At 46.9% G+C, this 25,017-nt stretch overlaps 2 protein-coding genes across 4 annotated transcripts in view; one reads left to right on the top strand and one right to left on the bottom strand.

Moving 5' to 3' along the window:
- Positions 1-17,240, bottom strand: part of LOC135056994 (oocyte zinc finger protein XlCOF29-like) — a 59,835-nt gene extending 42,595 nt beyond the window's left edge. For 2 of the 3 annotated variants that reach the window (XM_063962834.1, XM_063962836.1), the window contains exons 1-2: positions 17,141-17,240; positions 16,184-16,332 (exon numbers count right to left, since the gene is read on the bottom strand). In XM_063962834.1, the coding sequence (XP_063818904.1) occupies positions 16,184-16,261 (78 nt within the window). In that variant the 5' untranslated portion in view covers positions 16,262-16,332; positions 17,141-17,240. Of the gene's footprint in view, positions 1-16,183; positions 16,333-16,724; positions 17,115-17,140 lie in introns of those variants that run through there. The other variant, XM_063962835.1, reaches the window with a different exon arrangement.
- The window catches only part of LOC135056945 (uncharacterized), a 904,883-nt gene that overhangs the window by 716,985 nt on the left and 162,881 nt on the right, over positions 1-25,017 (top strand). The window contains exon 9 of the mRNA XM_063962726.1: positions 17,454-17,514. Within this exon, the coding sequence (XP_063818796.1) occupies positions 17,454-17,514 (61 nt within the window). The remainder of the gene's footprint in view (positions 1-17,453; positions 17,515-25,017) is intronic.

The raw sequence follows: 25,017 nt of genomic DNA, 5'->3' as shown, positions 1-25,017 counted from the left end.
ATGTGTGGGTACTGTCGTAACTGGATCCCAGGATTTTCCATACTAGCCTTACCTTTGCAGGAGATGGTCTCATCAAACAAACCAGATCGGATTTCGCACACAGATGAGTCCAAACTGACATTTGAGAGACTCAAACAGTGCCTAACGCAGGCACCAGCATTAGGTATGCCAGATTATGGGAAACCCTTTGAACTGTACGGTACGGAAAATGCTGGATGTGCAGCAGGGGTCTTAACCCAGAAGCACGGTGATGCCAGCAGGCCGGTAGCCTACTACAGCGCTCAGCTAGACACAGTAGCGCGATCCCTCCCCACATGCTTGCGAAGTGTTGCAGCGATAGCATTGCTAGTGAGTAAAAGCGAAGATGTAGTGCTAGGACACAACCTGACAATTCATACACCTCATGCAGTGTCAGACTTATTGAATTCTGCCCAAACCAGACACGTCTCATCTGCACGGTTTACAAGGTGGGAATTAGCACTAATGGCCCCTGTAAACATCACCATAAGGAGATGCAGTGCACTAAATCCGGCAACGTATCTCCCAGGTGTGCCTGGACAGGCACAAAGGGTGGGGGATGAGAATGATGGTGAAGGAGGATTTAGTACAAACACTGACACACATGATTGTATGGAATATTTGACCCAAAATTTCACGGCAAGGCCTGACATCAGTGACAACCCACTAGAAGGTGTAGATTTTACTTTCTACACTGACGGTAGTTGTCACAGACAGACGGACTCGGGAGACTTGTGTACTGGATATGCAGTCGTAGATGACAAAGGTACCATAGAAGCGGAACCCCTGGGCCCACCTCACTCAGCACAAGTTGCTGAGCTGGTCGCCCTAACCAGAGCGTGTGAATTGGCTAAAAATAAGTCAGCCAATATCTACACGGATTCTAGGTACGCCTTTGGAGTAGTTCATGATTTTGGGGCCCTATGGCGCCTTAGAAATTTCATGACGGCAGCTTGCACACCCGTGGCACATGCAACTCACATCAAAAGACTTTTAGCAGCAATACAGGAACCTGACAGAGTGGCTGTTATCAAGTGTAAAGCCCACACGTACAGCCAAGACCCAGTGTCACTTGGTAACAGCCGAGCAGACGAAGCTGCTAAATCAGCAGCCAGTACCCCCATACAGACAGACACCACTCAACTGATGGTATTTAATACTGTAAACACAAAAAAATTGTGTGAAATGCAAAATGTGTGTTCACCACAGGAGAAGGCAGTTTGGAGGTCAAAAGGATATGGCCAGGAGTCCTCAGGACTCTGGACAGATGGACAGGGTAAGCCAGTGACACCCAGAGCATACCTTCCAAGTCTAGCGGAAGCGGCACATGGGCTGACTCATATAGGTAAAGAAGGTATGTGCAAGTTGGTAAGAGCTTATTGGTGCGCGCCAGGATTTTCTTCCCATGCGGGTAAAAGAGCGATGACATGTCTCACCTGCTTGAGGAAGAGTATCGGAAAGGCGATACCAACAGAACCATCCCATATCCCTCCGACAGATGGTCCTTTCCAGGTAATACAGATTGATTTCATACAATTGCCACCCTGTAGAAATCTTAAGTATGTCTTGGTTTGTATTGATGTATTTTCAAATTGGGTTGAAGCATTCCCCGCGGCCACAAATACAGCTGTGTTTACTGCAAAGAAAATTGTGCAGGAATTTGTGTGCAGGTACGGTATCCCTAGGATAATTGAAAGCGATAGGGGTACCCATTTTACAGGTGAAGTCTTTCAGGTAATGTGTAAATTAATGGGAATTAATAGTAAGCTGCATACTCCGTATCGCCCCCAGGCGAGTGCGAAAGTGGAAAGAGTAAACAGCACTATTAAGAACAAGTTGAGCAAAGTGATGGCTGAAACAGGATTGTTGTGGCCTGAAGCTTTGCCACTTGTATTGTACAGCATCAGAACCACTCCCAGGTCCCCTCTTAATCTGTCCCCCTTTGAAATTCTCTTTGGTCGACAACCCCATGTTATGATTGACCCCCAGGACGATTTGAAATGTAACAATGAAGTAACCGTAAAGTATTTGGTTAAGATGAGTAAGCAGTTGAGGAATCAGAATGACAATCTAAAGCTGGTGATTCCTGATCTGCCAGACAGTAATTGTCATGACATTGAACCTGGGGATTATGTAATGATTCGAAACTTTCTACGCTCAGGTTGCCTTATTGACAGATGGGAAGGACCATATCAAGTCTTACTGACCAGCACAACAGCGTTAAAGGTTGCAGAGAGAGAGACTTGGGTCCATTCGTCTCACTGTAAGAAGGTCGCTGACCCAGAGAGGTCCCGTGACAAAGAATAGACGGTAGAGGAAATTGTATCATTAGAGTGTCTGTTCCAGGAAGGTTGAGACGGCACCTGAGCACTGAAAACAATAAGATCGGAGGCGGTTGTCGAGCTAGATTTCTTTTTCCCTTTTGTTATTTTCTCCAGTTCCCATCTCCCTCCGTTTCTCCTTCCCCCTTCTCATTCTTCTCCTTTCCCTCTTGTAAGATGGACTTACCCCAAGAGACTGTGCTCCGGATTTTCCTGTTGACCAGAGCAGTCTGTTTCGGTGAGAGTACCAGAGAGGCCAAGGAAGGATCTGGAATGGGTTCTGATGATCAGGATGGAGTCGTAAAAATCCAAGAGCAACACAATCACCGAGCAAAGGCGAGTATCAGAAAACGATCTGGTAGCCATGACATTAATAGACATTGTGAAGGATTGTTAGCTGAAGAAAACTGCATCTGTAGGAATTGTAAAAATATAGTTGAGGATGGTTGCATCAAGAAATGTCAGTCCAATTTTAATATCAACATGGACCGGCATCCATTGAGTGACTATCACTCATTGGTGGGTAAAGTGTTAAATCAGACAGACTGTTGGGTGTGCTCGCAAGTACCTCAAGGTCATAGCAAGTCAGGACTAGTACCATTCCCTTTAACGATAGACGAGATACTTGAGTTAAGGGGTGGGAGACCGGTGGACAAGAGATTTAATATTTCTAGTCCTCCTAGTTTGAAGCTCCACTAATACCATGTAGATAGGTCCCTAATATGTTTTAACATTTCCAATCCCCGAAAGCCGGGAAATTGGGAAGTGTCATGGAACAACCAAACCATGACATTTTCACACAGAGCCGACAGAATGCCCGTAGACGCAGAACTTATACGCCAAATAGCTGAAGGTGGAAAATATTTCCGATATAGGTACACTTTAGGAAGTAGGACCATGCGAGTTGGAGAAGTATCACCAGGATACTGTGCACATATCATACAGCTTGATACGTGTACTAGACAAATGACAGAGTTAGGGATAGGACTGTTTTCATGGAAGGTTTGTAATATGGTCATGTCATTTTCTATCCCATATGTCCTCCCCGATGATGCATATTTCATATGTGGGAGGAAGGCGTATAAGTGGCTTGCCCCAAACTCAGAGGGATTGTGTTACGTTGGAAAAGTATTGCCTGAAGTAATGACCATTACCCATAACAAAATGAAAGACATTCACTGCAGTGCCCAAGCTCCTTACACTCACACTCACTACGAACACATCGTTAAAAGACACCTTGTAGATAGGACAGAGCATGTGGCCTCTGATTTGATTCACGAATCCACCGGGATTCAATTCCTTCTCGCGATAGATATCACCCGTACCGCCAGAGGAGTTATAAATTATAGGTATATTAATGCGCTAGCGAACCTGATAGACAATATCACTGAGATGTATGATGACACCTTCAGGTATACCGGGAGAGAATTGCAAGCCTACAAAACAGAGCTGGTCCAGCATAGAATGGTTCTCAATTACCTCACAGCGGTAACAGGCGGGTATTGTGTCACCCTAGCAACTCAGTATGGTGTGAAATGTTGTACTTATATTACCAACAGCACTGAGGACCCAACCGAGGTTATAGATTGAAAAAATAAGAATTTACTTACCGATAATTCTATTTCTCGTAGTCCGTAGTGGATGCTGGGGACTCCGTCAGGACCATGGGGATTAGCGGCTCCGCAGGAGACAGGGCACAAAAAGTAAAAGCTTTAGGACTAGCTGGTGTGCACTGGCTCCTCCCCCTATGACCCTCCTCCAAGCCTCAGTTAGGATACTGTGCCCGGACGAGCGTACACAATAAGGAAGGATTTTGAATCCCGGGTAAGACTCATACCAGCCACACCAATCACACTGTACAACTTGTGATCTGAACCCAGTTAACAGCATGATAACAGAGGAGCCTCTGAAAAGATGGCTCACAACAATAATAACCCGATTTTTGTAACAATAACTATGTACAAGTATTGCAGACAATCCGCACTTGGGATGGGCGCCCAGCATCCACTACGGACTACGAGAAATAGAATTATCGGTAAGTAAATTCTTATTTTCTCTGACGTCCTAAGTGGATGCTGGGGACTCCGTCAGGACCATGGGGATTATACCAAAGCTCCCAAACGGGCGGGAGAGTGTGGATGACTCTGCAGCACCGAATGAGAGAATTCCAGGTCCTCCTCAGCCAGGGTATCAAATTTGTAGAATTTTGCAAACGTGTTTGCCCCTGACCAAGTAGCAGCTCGGCAAAGTTGTAAAGCCGAGACCCCTCGGGCAGCCGCCCAAGATGAGCCCACCTTCCTTGTGGAATGGGCATTTACAGATTTTGGCTGTGGCAGGCCTGCCACAGAATGTGCAAGCTGAATTGTACTACAAATCCAACGAGCAATCGTCTGCTTAGAAGCAGGAGCACCCAGCTTGTTGGGTGCATACAGGATAAACAGCGAGTCAGTTTTCCTGACTCCAGCCGTCCTGGAAACATATATTTTCAGGGCCCTGACAACATCTAGCAACTTGGAGTCCTCCAAGTCCCTAGTAGCCGCAGGCACCACAATAGGTTGGTTCAGGTGAAACGCTGACACCACCTTAGGAAGAAACTGGGGATGAGTCCGCAGTTCTGCCCTGTCCGAATGGAAAATCAGATATGGGCTTTTGTGAGACAAAGCCGCCAATTCTGACACTCGCCTGGCCGAGGCCAGGGCCAACAGCATGGTCACTTTCCATGTGAGATATTTTAAATCCACAGATTTGAGCGGTTCAAACCAATGTGATTTGAGGAATCCCAGAACTACGTTGAGATCCCACGGTGCCACTGGAGGCACAAAAGGGGGTTGTATATGCAGTACTCCCTTGACGAACGTCTGGACTTCAGGAACTGAAGCCAATTCTTTCTGGAAGAAAATCGACAGGGCCGAAATTTGAACCTTAATGGACCCCAATTTGAGGCCCATAGACACTCCTGTTTGCAGGAAATGCAGGAATCGACCGAGTTGAAATTCCTCCGTGGGGGCCTTCCTGGCCTCACACCACGCAACATATTTTCGCCAAATGCGGTGATAATGTTGTGCGGTCACCTCCTTCCTGGCTTTGACAAGGGTAGGGATGACCTCTTCCGGAATGCCTTTTTCCCTTAGGATCCGGCGTTCAACCGCCATGCCGTCAAACGCAGCCGCGGTAAGTCTTGGAACAGACAGGGTCCTTGCTGAAGCAAGTCCCTTCTTAGCGGCAGAGGCCATGGGTCCTCTGTGAGCATCTCTTGAAGTTCCGGGTACCAAGTCCTTCTTGGCCAATCCGGAGCCACAAGTATAGTTCTTACTCCTCTCCGTCTTATAATTCTCAGTACCTTGGGTATGAGAGGCAGAGGAGGGAACACATACACTGACTGGTACACCCACGGTGTTACCAGAGCGTCCACAGCTATTGCCTGAGGGTCCCTTGACCTGGCGCAATACCTGTCCAGTTTTTTGTTGAGGCGGGACGCCATCATGTCCACCTTTGGTCTTTCCCAACGGTTCACAATCATGTGGAAGACTTCCGGATGAAGTCCCCACTCTCCCGGGTGGAGGTCGTGCCTGCTGAGGAAATCTGCTTCCCAGTTGTCCACTCCCGGAATGAACACTGCTGACAGTGCTATCACATGATTTTCCGCCCAGCGAAGAATCCTTGCAGCTTCTGCCATTGCCCTCCTGCTTCTTGTGCCGCCCTGTCTGTTTACGTGGGCGACTGCCGTGATGTTGTCCGACTGGATCAGCACCGGTTGACCTTGAAGCAGAGGTCTTGCTAGGCTTAGAGCATTGTAAATTGCCCTTAACTCCAGTATATTTATGTGAAGTGAAGTCTCCAGACTTGACCACACTCCCTGGAAATTTCTTCCCTGTGTGACTGCTCCCCAGCCCCTCAGGCTGGCATCCGTGGTCACCAGGACCCACTCCTGAATGCCGAATCTGCGGCCTTCTAGTAGATGAGCACTCTGCAGCCACCACAGAAGAGACACCCTTGTCCTCGGAGACAGGGTTATCCGCTGATGCATCTGAAGATGCAATCCGGACCATTTGTCCAGCAGATCCCACTGAAAAGTTCTTGCGTGAAATCTGCCGAATGGAATTGCTTCGTAGGAAGCCACCATTTTTCCCAGGACCCTTGTGCAATGATGCACTGACACTTTTCCTGGTTTTAGGAGGTTCCTGACTAGCTCGGATAACTCCCTGGCTTTCTCCTCCGGGAGAAACACCTTTTTCTGGACTGTGTCCAGAATCATCCCTAGGAACAGCAGACGTGTCGTCGGGATCAGCTGCGATTTTGGAATATTTAGAATCCACCCGTGCTGTTGTAGCAGTATCCGAGATAGTGCTACTCCGACCTCCAACTGTTCCCTGGACTTTGCCCTTATCAGGAGATCGTCCAAGTAAGGGATAATTAAGACGCCTTTTCTTCGAAGAAGAATCATCATTTCGGCCATTACCTTGGTAAAGACCCGGGGTGCCGTGGACAATCCAAACGGCAGCGTCTGAAACTGATAGTGACAGTTCTGTACTACGAACCTGAGGTACCCTTGGTGAGAAGGGCAAATTGGGACATGGAGGTAAGCATCCTTGATGTCCAGGGACACCATATAGTCCCCTTCTTCCAGGTTCGCTATCACTGCTCTGAGTGACTCCATCTTGAATTTGAACCTTTGTATGTAAGTGTTCAAAGATTTCAGATTTAAAATAGGTCTCACCGAGCCGTCTGGCTTCGGTACCACAAATAGTGTGGAATAATACCCCTTTCCCTGTTGTAGGAGGGGTACTTTGATTATCACCTGCTGGGAATACAGCTTGTGAATTGCTTCCAATACTGCCTCCCTGTCGGAGGGAGACGTTGGTAAAGCAGACTTCAGGAACCTGCGAGGGGGAGACGTCTCGAATTCCAATCTGTACCCCTGGGATACTACCTGTAGGATCCAGGGGTCCACTTGCGAGTGAGCCCACTGCGCGCTGAAACTCTTGAGACGACCCCCCACCGCACCCGAGTCCGCTTGTAAGGCCCCAGCGTCATGCTGAGGACTTGGCAGAAGCGGTGGAGGGCTTCTGTTCCTGGGAAGGGGCTGCCTGCTGCAGTCTTTTTCCCTTTCCTCTACCCCGGGCAGATATGACTGGCCTTTTGCCCGCTTGCCCTTATGGGGACGAAAGGACTGAGGCTGAAAAGACGGTGTCTTTTTCTGCTGAGAAGTGACTTGGGGTAAAAAGGTGGATTTTCCAGCTGTTGCCGTGGCCACCAGGTCCGATAGACCGACCCCAAATAACTCCTCCCCTTTATACGGCAATACTTCCATGTGCCGTTTGGAATCCGCATCACCTGACCACTGTCGTGTCCATAAACATCTTCTGGCAGAAATGGACATCGCACTTACTCTTGATGCCAGAGTGCAATATCCCTCTGTGCATCACGCATATATAGAAATGCATCCTTTAAATGCTCTATAGTCAATAAAATACTGTCCCTGTCAAGGGTATCAATATTTTCAGTCAGGGATTCCGACCAAGCCACCCCAGCGCTGCACATCCAGGCTGAGGCAATTGCTGGTCGCAGTATAACACCAGTATGTGTGTATATACTTTTTAGGACATTTTCCAGCTTCCTATCAGCTGGCTCCTTGAGGGCGGCCGTATCCGGAGATGGTAACGCCACTTGTTTTGATAAGCGTGTGAGTGCCTTATCCACCCTAGGGGGTGTTTCCCAACGCGCCCTAACTTCTGGCGGGAAAGGGTATAATGCCAATAATTTCTTAGATATCAGCAATTTTTTATCGGGGGAAACCCACGCATCATCACACACTTCATTTAATTCATCTGATTCAGGAAAAACTACGGGTAGTTTTTTCACACCCCACATAATACCCTTTTTTGTGGTACTTGTAGTGTCAGAAATATGCAAAGCCTCCTTCATTGCCGTGATCATGTAACGTGTGGCCCTACTGGAAAATACGTTTGTTTCTTCACCGTCGACACTGGAGTCAGTGTCCGTGTCTGTGTCGACCGACTGAGGTAATGGGCGCTTTAGAGCCCCTGACGGTGTTTGAGACGCCTGGACAGGCACTAACTGATTTGCCGGCTGTCTCATGTCGTCAACAGTTTTTTGTAAAGTGCTGACACTATCACGTAATTCCTTAAATAAGACCATCCAGTCAGGTGTCGACTCCCTAGGGGGTGACATCACTAATACAGGCAATTGCTCCGCCTCCACACCATTTTCCTCCTCATACATGTCGACACACGCGTACCGACACACAGCACACACACAGGGAATGCTCTGATAGAGGACAGGACCCCACTAGCCCTTTGGGGAGACAGAGGGAGAGTTTGCCAGCACACACCAGAGCGCTATATATGTATAGGGACAACCTTATAAGTAAGTGTTTCTCCCTTATAGCTGCTATATATGTTTATATGCCAAATTAGTGCCCCCCCCTCTCTTTTTTACCCTGTTTCTGTAGTGCAGGACTGCAGGGGAGAGTCAGGGAGACGTCATTCCAGCGGAGCTGTGAGGGAAAATGGCGCTTGTGTGCTGAGGAGATAGGCTCCGCCCCTTCACGGCGGCCTTTCTCCCGCTTTTTATGAGGTAAAATGGCAGGGGTTAAATACATCCATATAGCCCAGGAGCTATATGTGATGTATCTTTAGCCATATATAGTGTTTACATTGCGTCTCAGGGCGCCCCCCCCCCCCCCAGCGCCCTGCACCCTCAGTGACCGGAGTGTGAAGTGTGCTGAGAGCAATGGCGCACAGCTGCAGTGCTGTGCGCTACCTTTCTTGAAGACAGGACGTCTTCTGCCGCCGATTTCTGGACCTCTTCACTCTTCTGGCTCTGTAAGGGGGCCGGCGGCGCGGCTCCGGGACCCATCCATGGCTGGGCCTGTGATCGTCCCTCTGGAGCTAATGTCCAGTAGCCAAGAAGCCCAATCCACTCTGCACGCAGGTGAGTTCGCTTCTTCTCCCCTTAGTCCCTCGATGCAGTGAGCCTGTTGCCAGCAGGACTCACTGAAAATAAAAAACCTAAGTCTAACTTTTACTCTAAGCAGCTCAGGAGAGCCACCTAGATTGCACCCTTCTCGGCCGGGCACAAAAACCTAACTGAGGCTTGGAGGAGGGTCATAGGGGGAGGAGCCAGTGCACACCAGCTAGTCCTAAAGCTTTTACTTTTTGTGCCCTGTCTCCTGCGGAGCCGCTAATCCCCATGGTCCTGACGGAGTCCCCAGCATCCACTTAGGACGTCAGAGAAATGGACGATATATTGCAATTAAAATGAAAGTTTCGAAGGAGGCACAATCTTACACTCGCTGCTCTGGGTAATGAATTGACTGGCTGGGTGTCATGGTTGAACCCACGAAATTGGTTTTCAGGTTTAGGAGAATGGGCTCAAGGCGTTATCACGGATGTAGGAAAATTCCTCTTGTGTATCCTGGGAGTTATAATACTGATTGGTCTGGTATTCAGATGTGTTCGGATTTTAATAAATTGCAAGCGTAGTACAAAGGTGATGAGTCTGAGGAGTGAGGGCATTGTAACAACAACTAGCTTAATTTATGACCCGTCAATCGAGACAATGTTGTGATAAAAATGTGATTCCACGGTCCGTTTCTTTCACCCGTTTCTCCTTTGGTTTTCTCCAAGGTACAAAGACATCTGCCTGGAAGAAGAATTTGATGACCTTTTTATACAGACCACTGATGAACTGTGTCACAGACACCTAATGAGTTTTAGAGACTGTTATTTCTATGGACACTTGAAGAAGCTTTGTTTACCAATTACCGCAAAGCTACAGTAAAGATACGACAATCCGGACAAAACATCAATAAGACCCCAATCGGCGACCACATACATAATCATACGAATGCATTTATAACGCATGTTTCTTATCTTCATCTCTACTATCTTCAGGTAGTGACACACAGTCGACAGGTGACTTTCACATACTAGCATCCACATATGTTTCCCCCCGCATGTATCATCAACTAAATTTGCTCCCCCATTTGTTGTAACTAAAAGCCGAAAAGAGCTCGGTAGAGTTTGACAGCCCATCCACAGACCCTTGATACGGGATAAGAAGGATTCAATGTATACTTCGCAATACCTCGAAGCTTGATTTAGAACACGTACAGCACGATGATACATGACCCTCAGACATGGATTCCATACACACATGCTTTTTCTATCTTACTAGGTCATACATTTCCCACCTCCTCCTCTCCTCCCTACTCCCAATCATAATAAGGTATTCCATGATGACATATAAATTTTTCTGTTTGAATTGTTTAGAAAGTGGCAGTTATTGGTGACTGCCAAAGGGTGGACTGTCAAAGTCAAAAATATCGTGATCCACAATGCCTTGTACTAACCCCATGCACATGCTCGCTGCGCATACACCCAATCTGCAGTGCGTGCACATGTCCGCAACTTGCGTACAGTCGCTCCGGCTATTACGCGCGTGATATGCGTATTTACGGTAGAGTTCGTGAGCTTGTAGCGGGTGAATCGTTCATAACATATTTAACCAATATAGTGTGTTTTGTAGATAATATTCCCCTTAATAATGTCTGCAAGTATGTATAGTGTAAATGGTTCGTGGATAGAGGGATTCCTCTTTGCATGATACGTAGGGGCAGATAAAGGGTGAACGGTGGTGTTTGGTGTCCAGCTGAAGAGTATTTTATTAGGAACATTCCGGTGTTGGTTCGGAAGAGATTGTTCGCTCCTGCGTATAGTTATGTAAAAAGGTAGTTTACAGACATTTACTGTATTTACAGTTCATTATCCATGCGGTGGGAATCTTGAGGATACCTCCCACCTGAGCAGTTTGAAATAGTCACAGCCCACCTGTTCGAATCCTCCTATGACCTTTTGTTATAATGCAGAGACACATTCCTGTGTCTAATGGACAATGAGATTGTAGGGACCATTGTATTGTACTGTAGGGTGTGTATATAAAGGCCACTGTTCCCTGACCGGCCAGTACTCTCTCTCATCAAAGATCATCTGCTTGATATCGGAGGTCTGGATCCGGGTTGCGCATGCGAGTATTCCCACGTATGGTATGTTCTCTGTAGCCACTTTGTTACTTTTTGTGTATGCCATTCATTCTCACTCTGTGTATTTGTGTTTGCGATCGTTCGCTATTGTTTATACTTGTTTTATGTTATTCTGTTTATTTATTAATGTTAGGTTTGTAGTGTATAAGCTGTAACTGGTTTTCCCCTTTTTACATACTAAAATCTACTAGAAGGTGTTGGAACCTTACTAAGTGTTGTGTGTTTCACCATTTATTACTAAAGGTTTCTGAGCATATCAATCGCTCAAACGGCTTGCTTAATAACAAGGTTAACCAGCGTTACATCATTGCCGTATCTCGGCATTAAGGTTTACAGTATAAACATATTCTGTGTTTAAGGTTTAAAAGGTTATTGACTGTGTGTGCGCTCGCTGTGTGTATTCCGTACACCCAGCGCAGCGTATGTACGTTACTTGCGTACCACGTGCGAAGCCTTTGTACACAAATAGCGTACGGAGTGCGTAGCATGTGCACATGGTTTAGTGGCCATTACGGCTCCACGGTATTAGTATATAGCTTATGTTGAAAGATAAATAATAGACTTTATCAACGTTGAGGTAGCAGAAGTGGACCATCCATCGACATTCTCTGCAGATCTTTGTACCAATGCCTTCTGGGCCAAGCCAGAGCTATTAGTATCACGGCACCCTTTCCTTGCTTTATCTTTCTCACCAACCTGGGTAATAGGGTGATTGGAGGAAACGCATAAGCCAGATGAAAGTCCCATCTCACCGACTGGGCATCCACAAAGATCGCTCTGGGATCCTTTGTTCTTGACCCGTAAGCGAGTACTTTGTTGTTCAGACGGGACGCCATGAGATCTATCACTGGCAACCCCCACTTGTCTACTAGAGTCTGGAAGACCTCCGGGTGTAGAGCCCATTCGTTTGCCTGAATGGCGTGTCGACTGAGAAAGTCCGCTTCCCAGTTTAGGACTCCCAGAACGAACACTGCGGACAAGGCTGGATGATGAAGTTCTGCCCACTTTAGTATGTGACTTACCTCCGTCATCACTTCTCGGCTGCGAGTTCCACCCTGATGGTTGAGGTACGCCACTGCCGTAGCATTGTCCGAGCGGATCTGAACTGGTTTTCCCCCGAAGAATGTCCTTTGCCTGAATCAGTGCCATGTATATGACTCGAAGGTCCAATATATTTATTGGCAGGCGACCTTCTTCCTTGGTCCATTGCCCCTAGAAACGAGACTTCCTGATTCTGCTCCCAAACCCTGGAAACTGGCATCTGTTGTCAAAATTTCCCAATCTGATATCCGAAAGGATCTCCCCTCGTCCAGATGGGATGTCTGTAGCCACCAGGCTAATGACTTCTTACTTCTATAGTAAGAACCATAGTTTGTGTTTTTATCATCTGATGCAACCCATTCCATGAATCAGATGCTGCAGAGGCCTCGAGTGGAACTGTACATACTCCACCATGTCGAAAGTTGACACCATCAAACCCATCACCCTCATTGCTGCGTGAATGGATACCTTTTGACTGTGCAGCAAGTCCTGAATCCTTGACTGAACCTTGGATATCTTGTTCAAAGGTAAAATTACTCTCTGAAGACTTGAATCCAGTACAGCCCCCAAGTGAGTCATCCGCTGTGACAGAACCAGAGACGATTTTGTCCAATTTATGAGCCACCCATGTCTTTGCAGATACGTTATCGTCTGTTGCAGATGACATACATAGGTGTGCGCAGGGGGGGGTGCCTGGTGCGCACAGGCACCCCCTAATGTCTGGCACCCTGATCTCACATGCCTGATGTAGCAAGCTGATTACAGTCCCCTCTGCGCTGCACCCTGTCAGGACTGCATTACTGACCAGACGCCTGGGTTAATCAAGGGTGCCACTGCCACCGGCTTTGAAACTCCCGGCTCCACCTCCATGTACAAAAACAGTGTGATGTGACGTGATTACGTCATGCTGCTCGCACGCCCACCCACCACATGCCCACCTCTCTCCTTCTGTGCTATGCCAACGCCAGCCACTGGTGAGGATTAGCATGCAACCAGCGTTCCTCTTAGGAACACAAATTCAATACTGGCAGACGGCCGGCAGCAGCATTGACACGTCACTCGTTTTTCCAGCAGCAGCAGTACTAGTCTGCGACTGTCAGTGTCAGTGAGTGACTGACTTGTAAGTAAGCTGCTGGAGCTTGCAGGGAAAAGAGAGGTGGAGCCAGAGTAGGCTGAGGAGGAGCAGTGTAATTGCAGTGAGTGCCATCAGGGGTGTTTGTTTGGTACACACCACAACATCTGACAATGTATCTGCTTTATTAGGATTGGTACAAGGGTGGATATTTTATATTGCGATGACCGTCAATAGATGGTGCTAGACACGCCCATAATGCGGTGCTAGACACACCCCTCCGACAGTGCACCCCCTAATAAAATGTGCTGTGCACGCCTATGATGACATAGGAGCAATTTCTGCGACTGTGCCAGGATTAAAAGATCGTCGAGGTATGGAAAAATTCTTATCCCCTGCTGGCGGAGATGAGCTGCCATTACCACCATAATCTTGGTAAATACTCTGGGGGCTGTGGCTAACCCAAAGGGTAGGGCCTGGAACTGGAAATGCTGTTGGCATTTGAGATAATACTGATGGGACAGTGCTATAGGAACATGTAGGTAAGCATCCTGTATATCCAGGGATGCCAAATAATCCACTGGCTCCATGGCCAAAATGATGGAACATAAAGTCTCCATGTGAAACCGAGGTACCCAAATGTATTTGTCCAGAAATTTGAGATTGAGAATGGTCCGAAATGACCCATTTGGCTTCTGAACTAGAAACAGATTGGTGTAAAAACCCTGTCCTCGTTGTGTAGGAGGAACTGGAATGACTACTCCTGAATGAAGCAATTTCTGAACTGCCTCTTGCAAAGCCCGAGACGGGCTGGTACAAAAAAAAAAAACCTTCGAGGTGGGTGCCTCTTGAAGGCAAAAGCATAACCTAGAGACACCGCTTCCTGCACCCAGGCATCTGTCGTAGAAGTCGGCCCCTCACCCTGGGCTTCCCCAGGTGGAGGCCCGCACCATCAGGCTGATGGCTTATTATCTATTTTACCAAGCGGTCCTCTGGTAGCCCTGAGTGGGATTCGAACACCGGTCTGCATGGTTTATACTATGGGGCATTAGTCCACTAGGCCATGAGAGCTATACTATTGGGCCGTTGGTTTTACTATTCTAAATACTCTTTATAGCTAAAGAAATTCTGAATAAATCCTATGTCTCTCGTTATAGGTACTAATGTATACAACATGTATTTATATTGTTATTCGATCTAGTTTGAATGTTGCCATTTGGTTATATATGCTGTACTTATGTCCATTGGTGTACAATTCCTATGTACATTCACAAAAGTTTGGTGCCTAATTAGGCATATAAACGCTGATTGTTATCATTCATTATACTCACCTGTGAACAAGTAATTACATAGCTGCACGGATTGGTCATCCTTGCTTTAAAAAGAATCGTCTCAGCACATTGTTACACCTTCTGATGAAACCGTTGTTGGGGTTATCGGAGAAACGCGCTAAGGACCCGCTACGCTGCTGATAATAGCTTCTGCACGGCACTTATCCACCGCCACAGCCAGAGCCGTCTCACCAGTGGCACCCGCTACAGTCCTCTGCCCGAGAGTTGTGCCCTCCTTCACACACCGACCTAATACCGTCGCTCCCACACCGAAATCACGGACCCTGTGTGCTGATCATCGGTCTCGCCGAGACCACACTGGAACCAGTGGTGAGCTAACAAATCTCTAGGCGGATGGGGAGGTGGTAGCATAGCGCACTCTCCACGGCCACAGCTCAGCTTAACAGCTATTATAAAAGAATTTGAATTCAATTCACTATGAGACTCTCTTGAGATTCATTAATGTGTGCTGTGAGTACTCAGTGGACTACCACTTGAACTATATTCTGTATATGGACTGACTGTTAGTCTATTAGGTCACAGGTTCTCAAACTCGGTCCTCAGGACCCCACACAGTGCATGTTTTGCAGGTAACCCAGCAGGTGCACAGGTGTATTAATTCCTCACTGACACATTTTAAAAGGTCCACAGCTGGAGTTAATTATTTCACTTGTGATTCTGTGAGGAGACCTGCAAAGCATGCACTGTGTGGGGTCCTGAGGACCGAGTTTGAGAACCTATGTATTAGGTGATTCTAAAAAGAAACGTGCTACACCATGCTTTAATATCAGCAGTGTTATTCATTGTTCTTATATATATGTTTTTTTATATTTCTAAATTTTATATTATTAATAAATTGTCTAAGACAAATACATATTTTACATAAGCGCTCTCGTGATATCTTAGTGTCATAGTTTTCCTATTACTATAGATATAAGTGATGTCACTGTGACACTCCTAGTTCCCTTCACCTCCCCAGTCATGTCCCTGTATTATTACTATAGATATAAGTGATGTCACTGTGATACTTCCCGATCCCCTCACCTCCCCAGTCATGTCCCTGTATTATAACTATAGATATAAGTGATGTCACAGTGACGCTCCCAGATCCCCTCACCTCCCCAGTCATGTCCCTGTATTATTACTATAGATATAAGTGATGTCACTATGACACTCCCAGATCCCCACACCTCCACAATCATGTCCCTGTATTATTACTATAGATATAAGTGATGTCACTGTGACACTACCAGATCCCCTCACCTCCCCAGTCATGTCCCTGTATTATTACTATAGATATGAGTGATGTCACTGTGATAATCCCAGTTCCCCTCACCTCTCCAGTCAGCAGGTAGATGATCTCCAGGGTGATATTTATTATCCTATCAGTCCTGTGACTCCCGGACGTGTCCATGGTTAGTGATAGATGAGAATACAGAACGTGTGACGTGTAATAAAGACTCTGGTTCCTCACAGCTGGAGTGTCTAGGAATAAATATAATACATATAACACATATCACAGAGAACACATGTAACACAGACACATGATACTCCATGACAAGTCAGACCCCCCCCCCCCCCCCACCACTCTCTCAGAGGTTCCTGTAACCCAACCTCATAAGGCTCCTCAGAATCACAAAGGCCTATACTGTACTTGCAAGGGTTAGCGGCGCACTAATTTGGGTATTTGGGTTCCTGGTCATGTTAGAGGGGAAATTACAACAAAAACAGAAAAAAAAAATTCAGGGCAACCCTTTGATTCATAACCAGGGAAGAGTACACAGGAGAGCAGACGGGGTGAAGATGTGGGGAGAGGGGAACTAAAGTGGGAAATCGGGGTGTACAATGGAGAGTGACCACTCATTAGTTACACTTACTGTGCTGCTATAGGTACAGGACACCACATGCCGCTCCACATGCATCATAATAATAATAACAACAGGACACCACAGACTGCCACCACTGTATAATAATAGGACACCACAGGCTGCTCCACCTGCTTAACAATAATAACAGGACACCACAATCCGATCCCCCTGTATTATTATTATTATTATTATAATAACAACAACAAGGCTGCTCCACCTGTTTAATATTATTATTATTATTATTAACTGGACACCACAGGCCACTCTTCCTGTATAATAATAATAATACTTGCAAGACACCACATGCCGATTCTCCTGTATAATAATAATAACAACAACAGGACACCACAGGCTGCTCCCCCTGTATAAGAATAACAGCACACCACACCACAGGCTGCTCCCCCTGTATAGTAAGACGCCATTACCTGATCACGACGGACACTGGGAGCCGAGGCTGCAAACTCACTTCCTGTGTGTGGAACGCAATGACCGGAAGAAAGGTGGAACGCACAGGCCGGAAGTAGGGTGTGATTGGCACAGGCTGCTTCCTGGTGACTGGTGCCTCCCCTTCTACACTCCGGCCACAGCACCGCCCTCTGTACGGATTACTACCATGCATGTCCTCAGTGCAGGAGGCCGGCGGCCATTTTCTTGTAGACCAGTCCGGCAGCAGCAATAGGTTCCCTGGCCGTGTAGTGACGTCAGGAGCGGCGGCCATTTTCCCCTGGTCTGAGCTTCCTTCTATCATTCCCACAAGGCAGCAGGAGCAGAGAGCAGCCATTGCTGTGTCTGGCAGCAGGTAATTATATTATTATTATTATTATTATTATTATTATTATTATTATTCTATAGGCTGAGCAGCTCTGGTGTCAAGTTCTGTACTACAGGAGGAGCAGCCTCTGGTGCCATGTTGTAGTGCAGCTGGAGCAGCCTCTGGTGCTGCATTATCACTGCACAGGTGGCTGACATGCTAGTGTCCTATTACAGTAATACAGGTGGTGCAGACCCCGCCTTTACTGTATTACAGATGGCGCAGGCTTCTCCGTTACCGTAATACAGGTGGCGCAGTACCCGCCATTACTGTAATACAGGTGGCGCAGACTTCTCCGCTACTGTAGTTAAGGTGCCGCTCACCCCGCCATTACCGTAATACAGGTGACGCAGACCCCGCCGTTACCGTAATACAGGTGGCACAGAACCCGCCGTTACCGTAATACAGGTAGCGCAGACCCCACCGTTACCGTAATACAGGTGGCGCAAACTCACCATTACCGTAATACAGGTAGCGCAGATCTCGACGTTACTGTAATACAGGTGGCGCAGACCTCCGATGTTACTGTAATATATGTGGAGCAGACCCCGCCGTTACTGTAATACAGGTGGCACTCACCCCGCCGTAACTGTAATTCTATCCACGGGACATTACAGTCTGTGTTGTCTTACTCTACAGGGGGAGTGGCCTGTGGCATCTTCCTATACAGGGGGAGCAGCCTGTGTTGTCATAATATACAGGGGTAACATCCTGTGCTGTCATAGTATACAGGGAAGTGGCCTGTGTTTTCATAATATACAGGGGTAGCATCCTGTGCTGTCATAGTATACAGGAGGAGCAGCCTGTGTTGTCATAATATACAGGGGTAGCATCCTGTGCTGTCATAGTATTCAGGGGGAGTGCATGTGTTGTCATAAGATACAGGGGTAGCAACCTGTGATGTCATAGTATACAGGAGGAGTGGCCTGTGTTGTCATAATATACAGGGAAGTGGCCTGTGCTGTCATAGTATACAGGAGGAGCTGCGTGTATTGTCATAATATACAGGGAAAGTGGCCTGTGTTGTCATAATATACAGGGGGAGCGGCCTGTGTTTTCATTATATACAGGGATAGCATACTGTGCTGTCATAGTATACAGGGGGAGTGGCCTGTGTTCTCATAATATGCAGGGGTAGCATCCTGTATTGTCATAGTATACAGGAGGAGCGGCCTGTGTTTTCATAATATACAGGGGTAGCATCCTGAGCTGTCATAATATTCAGGGGGAGAGGCCTGTGTTGTCATAATATACAGTGGTAGCATCCTGAGCTGTCATAGTATACAGGTGGAGTGGCATGTGTTGTCATAGTACACAGTGGTAGCATCCTCTGCTGTCATAGTATATAGGGGGAATGGCCTGTGTTGTCATAGTATACAGGGGTAGCATCCTGTGCTGTCATAGTATACAGGGGTAACATCCTGTGCTGTCATAGTATACAGGGGGAGTGGCCTGTGTTGTCAAAGTATACAGGAGTAGCATCCTGTGCTGTCATAGTATACAGGGGTAACATCCTGTGCTGTCATAGTATACAGGGGGAGTGGCCTGTGTTGTCAAAGTATACAGGAGTAGCATCCTGTGCTGTCATAGTATACAGGGGTAACATCCTGAGCTGTCATAGTATACAGGTGGAATGGCATGTGTTGTCATAGTACACAGTGGTAGCATCCTCTGCTGTCATAGTATATAGGGGGAATGGCCTGTGTTGTCATAGTATACAGGGGTAGCATCCTGTGCTGTCATAGTATACAGGGGTAACATCCTGTGCTGTCATAGTATACAGGGGGAGTGGCCTGTGTTGTCATAGTATACAGGGGGAGTGGCCTGTGTTGTCATAGTATACAGGAGTAGCATCCTGTGCTGTCATAGTATACAGGGGTAACATCCTGTGCTGTCATAGTATACAGGGGGAGCGGCCTGTGTTGTCATAATATACAGGGGTAGCATCTTGTGCTGTCATAATATACAGGAGGAGTGGCCTGTGTTGTCATAATATACAGGGGTAGCATCCAGTGCTGTCATAGTATACAGGGGGGTGGCCTGTGTTCTCATAATATACAGGGAAGCAATGGTGTTTAGGAATAAAACAGCAATTCTGTGAGAGGAACTGATAGTGTCTCTGGAAGCAAAACACTCACATAATATAGGTCGCTCTGGAAACCGGTATCACTTGGAATCCAGTTATTACTTTTATACAGAGGGAGCAGCCTGTGTTGTCCTGTTATTATTATTAATATTATTATTATTATAATACAGGAGGAGCAGCTTGTGGTGTCCTTTTATTAATATTATACAGTGGGAACAGCCTGTGGTGTCCTGTTAGTATTATCATATAGGGGAAGCAGCCTGTGGTGTCCTGTTATTATTATTATACAGGAGGAGCAGCCTGTGGTGTCCTGTTATTATACAGAGGGAGCAGCCTGTGGTGTCCAGTTATTATTTTTATTATTATTATTATTATACAGGGGTAGCAGCCTGTGGTGTCTTATTATTATTATTATTATTATTATACAGGGTGAGCAGCCTGTGGTGTCAAGTTATTATTATTATTATTATTATTATTATTACTATTATTATAATACACGGGGAGCAGCCTGTGGTGTCCAGTTATTATACAGGGGGAGCAGCCTGTGGTGTCTAGTTATTATTATTATTATTATTATTATTATTATTATACAGGAGGAGCAGCCTGTAGTGTACTGTTATTATTATTATTATTATTATTATTATTATTATTATACAGGAGGAGCAGCCTGTAGTGTACTGTTATTATTATACAGAGGGAGCAGCCTGTGGTGTACAGTTGTTATTATTATTATTATTATTATTATTATTATGCAGGGGGAGCAGCCTGTGGTTTTCTGTTATTATTTCTCTTACGTCCTAGAGGATGCTGGGGTCCATATTAGTACCATGGGGTATAGATGGGTCCACCATTGGCACTTCAAGAGTTTAACAGTGTGGGCTGGCTCCTCCCTCTTTGCCCCACCTACCAGACTCAATTTAGAAAATGTGCCCGGAGGAGCATGTCACGGCTAGGGGAGCTCTACAGAGCTTCTTTAGGTGAAGTTTATTTTAGAGTTTATTATTTTACAGAGAGGCTGCTGGCAACATCCTCCCTGCATCGAGGGACCGAGGGGGGGGGGATAGTGTCCGCCCTGCGGGATCTGAGCCACTGTCTCCGCTGACAGGACACTGAGCTCCTGAGGGGATCGATCGTTCCCCGTCGCATGGGATCGCTCACCCCAGCAGCATGCCGCCACCCCCTTACAGAGCTGAAGAGTGGCGAGTGAGTCATCGCCCCCCTGGCAAGCGGGGAGCCAATGTGAAGATGGCGGCAACAGGGTAGGGAGCACAGTACTAACTGTGCTCCGGGGCTCAGTGGTACATGGTGCGGCGCTGTGAGGGGCGCCCTGAGCCGACGCCTACACCCTATACTGACCACACAGCCTGTCGGGGTCCCTGGATCGCAGCCAGCAGCAAAATCCTCAGGCCAGTATAATCTTCAGAGAGCGGGAAGACAGCGCCATTAAGGGGGCGGAGCTTATCTTCAGAGCGGACCCAGCAGCGTTTCTGCGCCATTTTCCTGCCTGCAGCTGCCTGTGATGAGCAGTCCCTCCAGTGCACCTCCAGCTATCTGTACCGCACCAGGTGGTTGTAGAAGGGGGGGAGGCTGTATATAGACTGTGTCATCTAATAAGGGGCACAGTCAGCGCTGGTTAAGGGTCTCCCTATACCTGTAAAATGCTGTGTGTGGGTTGGATCCAATCTCTGTGTCCCTCTGCCATTCTTGGGGGGGAACTCTGTCTACCTTTTACCCTGTGTGTATATGGGGTTTGCAGGCAACCATGTCTAGGGACTCTGTGTCATATGCTGCAGAGGATATATCTTCTCAGGAAGATCCCATTTCATGTAATCAGGATTGCACTGTTGTAGCGCAGATCCCGGCTAGGGAACCGGAGTGGTTAGCCTCTCTTATGGGGGCTATTTCTCAGATTTCTGAAAGGGTTGCACGGACTGAGCATGCAACTCGGGTATTACAGTCCTCTATGGCAGTATGATCCAGTTCTGTTCCCTCGGGCGCCCCTGTGGTACAGTCTCACAAACGTTCTCTTGCCCAAATTACGCAGGATGACACGGATACCGATTCTTACACAGCAGACGGTGATGGGGATGTGTCAAGGGGGGCGGCATCACTTGCTAAGGGGGTGCAGTTGATGATTGAGGCCATGCGGGATGTGTTAAATATTGCTGACACAACTCCTGAGCAGGTTGAGGAGGCTTTTTTCACAGACATTAAGAAGGCCCCTCTCACGTTCCCAGCATCTAAAGAATTAAATGCCATGTTTTAAAAATCCTGGGAAAACCCGTTGAAAAAATGCCAGATCCCTAGAAGGGTTCTGGTTGCTTTTCCCTTCCCGGAGGACGATAGGAAAAAATGGGAGACCCCACCTATAGTTGACGTGTCTGTTTCCAGGCTGTCAAAACAGGTGGTCTTACCTGTCCCGGGATCTACCGCGTTGAAAGACCCGACAGATCGCAAGGTTGATGCTACACTCAAATCCATTTACACGGCTTCAAGGGCGATCCTGCGGCCTACTATTGCCTGTGCATGGATTTCAAAAGCAATAGCAAAGTGGTTAATTACTCTGCAGAAGGACTTGCCTACGATGGATAAAGATAACGTTGATTTGTTTTTACGTAACATACAGGATTCTGCAGGGTTTCTGGTAGATCCATGAAGGATCTGGGTTCCATGTCTGTCTCAGCTCGCAGGGGTCTCTGGCTGCACGAATGGTCTGCGTACGCGGAATCCAGGAAAAGTTTGGAGAACCTACAATACACAGGTCAGGCCCTTTTTGGGGAGGCGCTGGACGCGTGGATTGCCACGGCTAACGCGTGTAAGTCTCCTTTTCTTCCCTCAGCTGCTTCGGCTACGAAGAAGTCTTTTTCTCCCAACATGTCACAGTCCTATCGGCCCACTAGGACTAGAAAGAACAAGCCCTCTCACACCTTCTGTAAGGATTCTTCCTCTATCCTTTAACCCTCGATGTGATAGTCTCTTAGACGTCCGTGAGTGTAAACCTTTTGCTACAAGTAACATGCAAAACACAAGCAGTAAAGATTCACACTGTTTATTGTTTGTTTAACAAAAGTATATAAAAGAAAGGATTTAGGGCGTGTATGTCCCAAGTCAATAACTAATTGGACAGAACACAAAAGGGGGTCAACATAACATGATTGGCTAGAAACTGCCGCAGCGGAAGGATATACATATATGGGCAAATTTGTACTCAAATAGAAAAGTTATTCACACGGTATAAAAAGATAACAGACAAAGACAGTAGCAAAAAATGTGCTGGAACAAACAGTTCTGTAACACAAACAATTCTATGACATGTGAAGCAGAGACGAGCTTTAACCCTTTCATTCCCCTCTTAGAATCATTATTGTTATACTATATGATTCTTGCAAAGCTTACGTCTTTCTGCACGCCAGTGGACTAGATACTGGGCATATGACTCAGGGCCAGGTACCTCAGTTTCAGTAGTATGGGACAGGGCACCATTGTACATTATGGCATTATCGATACCCTTGGAGGTGAGCTTCTTACAGCACGGGATAATACAGTAAACAATAGTGGTAACAAGAATAAGGGTAATAAGTATAAATATACCTGTTTGTATAAGGGCTTTCATCCATCTTAAAGATAGACAGTCTCTTGAGTAGGGGTACTCCATCAGGTTGACTCCATCTGTTTAAGGCGTCTGATGGTCTGTACCCCCAATCAAGTCCCGTGTTCCACCCCACGGATCCCCAGGAATCACAGTTATATCCCCACCAGGAATCAGTAACACAAATATAAACTGTTTCGGACATCCCTGCTTTCCTTCTTTGCTGTATGAAATGTTTGTTGTCAGCAAGCTTGGGGAACATAAAATAGTCTAGGACATAGGTGGCTACGTGTGTGTTGGAGGAATTATACCACAAGGTGGGAACCCCGTCGGTGTGTGTAATGTCAACTTCACATGTTGTGAGGTGAATGAGGGCCAGTAGGGCTATCAAGGTAGTCCCCAGGGTAAAGATAGGGGGCATTTTCTTCATCCTCCTCTGGTCTTCTGTCTTCGCTAGGTGGGAGGTCAGGGCTGTCCGCCCCTGTTCGTACCTCACTGGAATCACCTGTTTCCTCCTCTATTTCTGGTCTAGGAATTTTCTTTACTCGGGAAGCATGGATCCAGGTGGGACTCTCTTCTGTCAGGACTGCGGTTCGGGTTACAGCAACGACTTCTGTCTCTGGACCATAGGTGAAGTCTCCCGGAGTCTTGTTCTTTGGGAGTACTTTTACCACGACTCTGTCTCCAACTTTGAAAGGATGTGTTGGTTCCTGTGGGTTCAAAGGATTTTTACAAACAACATCATGTTCAATCTCATCAAGTTTGGTTATGAGGGCCCTGACATACTCTTCCCTTATAAGTTCTAGATCTCCTTCCTGTATTATCAACGGTTTTTTTGCCCATGGGGTGGGAAAAGGCCTACCCATCAATATCTCAAAAGGGGAGTACCCTAGGGTTTTCTGTGGGGTCATCCTAATTTCTGCTAGGATGATAGGGAGGACTTGCTTCCATTTGTGGAAGGTACCTCCTGTGGCCTTCCTTAGTTTGTCTTTGAGGGTCCTATTCATTCTTTCTACGACCCCTGAACTCTGCGGGTGGTACGGGATGTGAAACTTCCATTCTATTTGCAAGGCCTTCACCAGGGCCTTTGTGACTTTGGCTGTAAAGGCTGTGCCTTTGTCACTATTTATCTGCAATGGGCATCCCCATCTCGGGATGATTTCCTGTGTTAGGATTCTAGCTACTGTCTTAGCATCCTCTGACTTAGTTGGGAATACTTCTGGCCAGCGAGAGAACATATCTACAATGACCAGGGCATATTCTTGTTTGCCTATGCCAGGGATATGGGTAAAATCAATTTGTAAGTGTGTAAAAGGGGTAGTGGGGTATTCAAGATGCTGGTGTTTCGCTTTATTAGGGTTGTTAGGGTTGTTCCTGAGGCAGGTGATGCATCTGCTAACATATTGGTCCACAAGTGTTTTGGCCTCAGTAACATAAAAATCCTTGGTTAGTAGGAGGAGTGTTGTGGCTTTACTATGGTGACCAACACCATGGTAATGGGCAATGAGCAAAGGGGCACTGGACTGGGGTATACAGGGTTTCCCCTCTTTGCAGATTAATCCTGATTTAGGATTTTTCTGCAGAATTGGGTAAGTCCAATCGGAGAGATCAGTATTAGTCGCAGCAGCTTGAAGTTGAGTGAGCAGATGGACGTTGTCAAGGGAGGGAGGGGCCATGACTGCCATGTGAGAATGGGCAGTAGGCTGTAGGGCCGCTTGTTTAGCAGTAGTGTCTGCAAGGGCGTTGCCAAGGGAGATATTATCCTTGCCGCCGGTATGTGCCTTGCAGTGGATAATGGCAATGTCAGAAGGGAGGG

The sequence above is a fragment of the Pseudophryne corroboree genome, chromosome 3, assembly GCF_028390025.1.
Source record: "Pseudophryne corroboree isolate aPseCor3 chromosome 3, aPseCor3.hap2, whole genome shotgun sequence".
NCBI lineage: Eukaryota > Metazoa > Chordata > Amphibia > Anura > Myobatrachidae > Pseudophryne > Pseudophryne corroboree.
The sequence above is the reverse complement of the archived record's forward strand: the minus strand, read 5'-3'. Positions and strand labels throughout refer to the sequence as shown.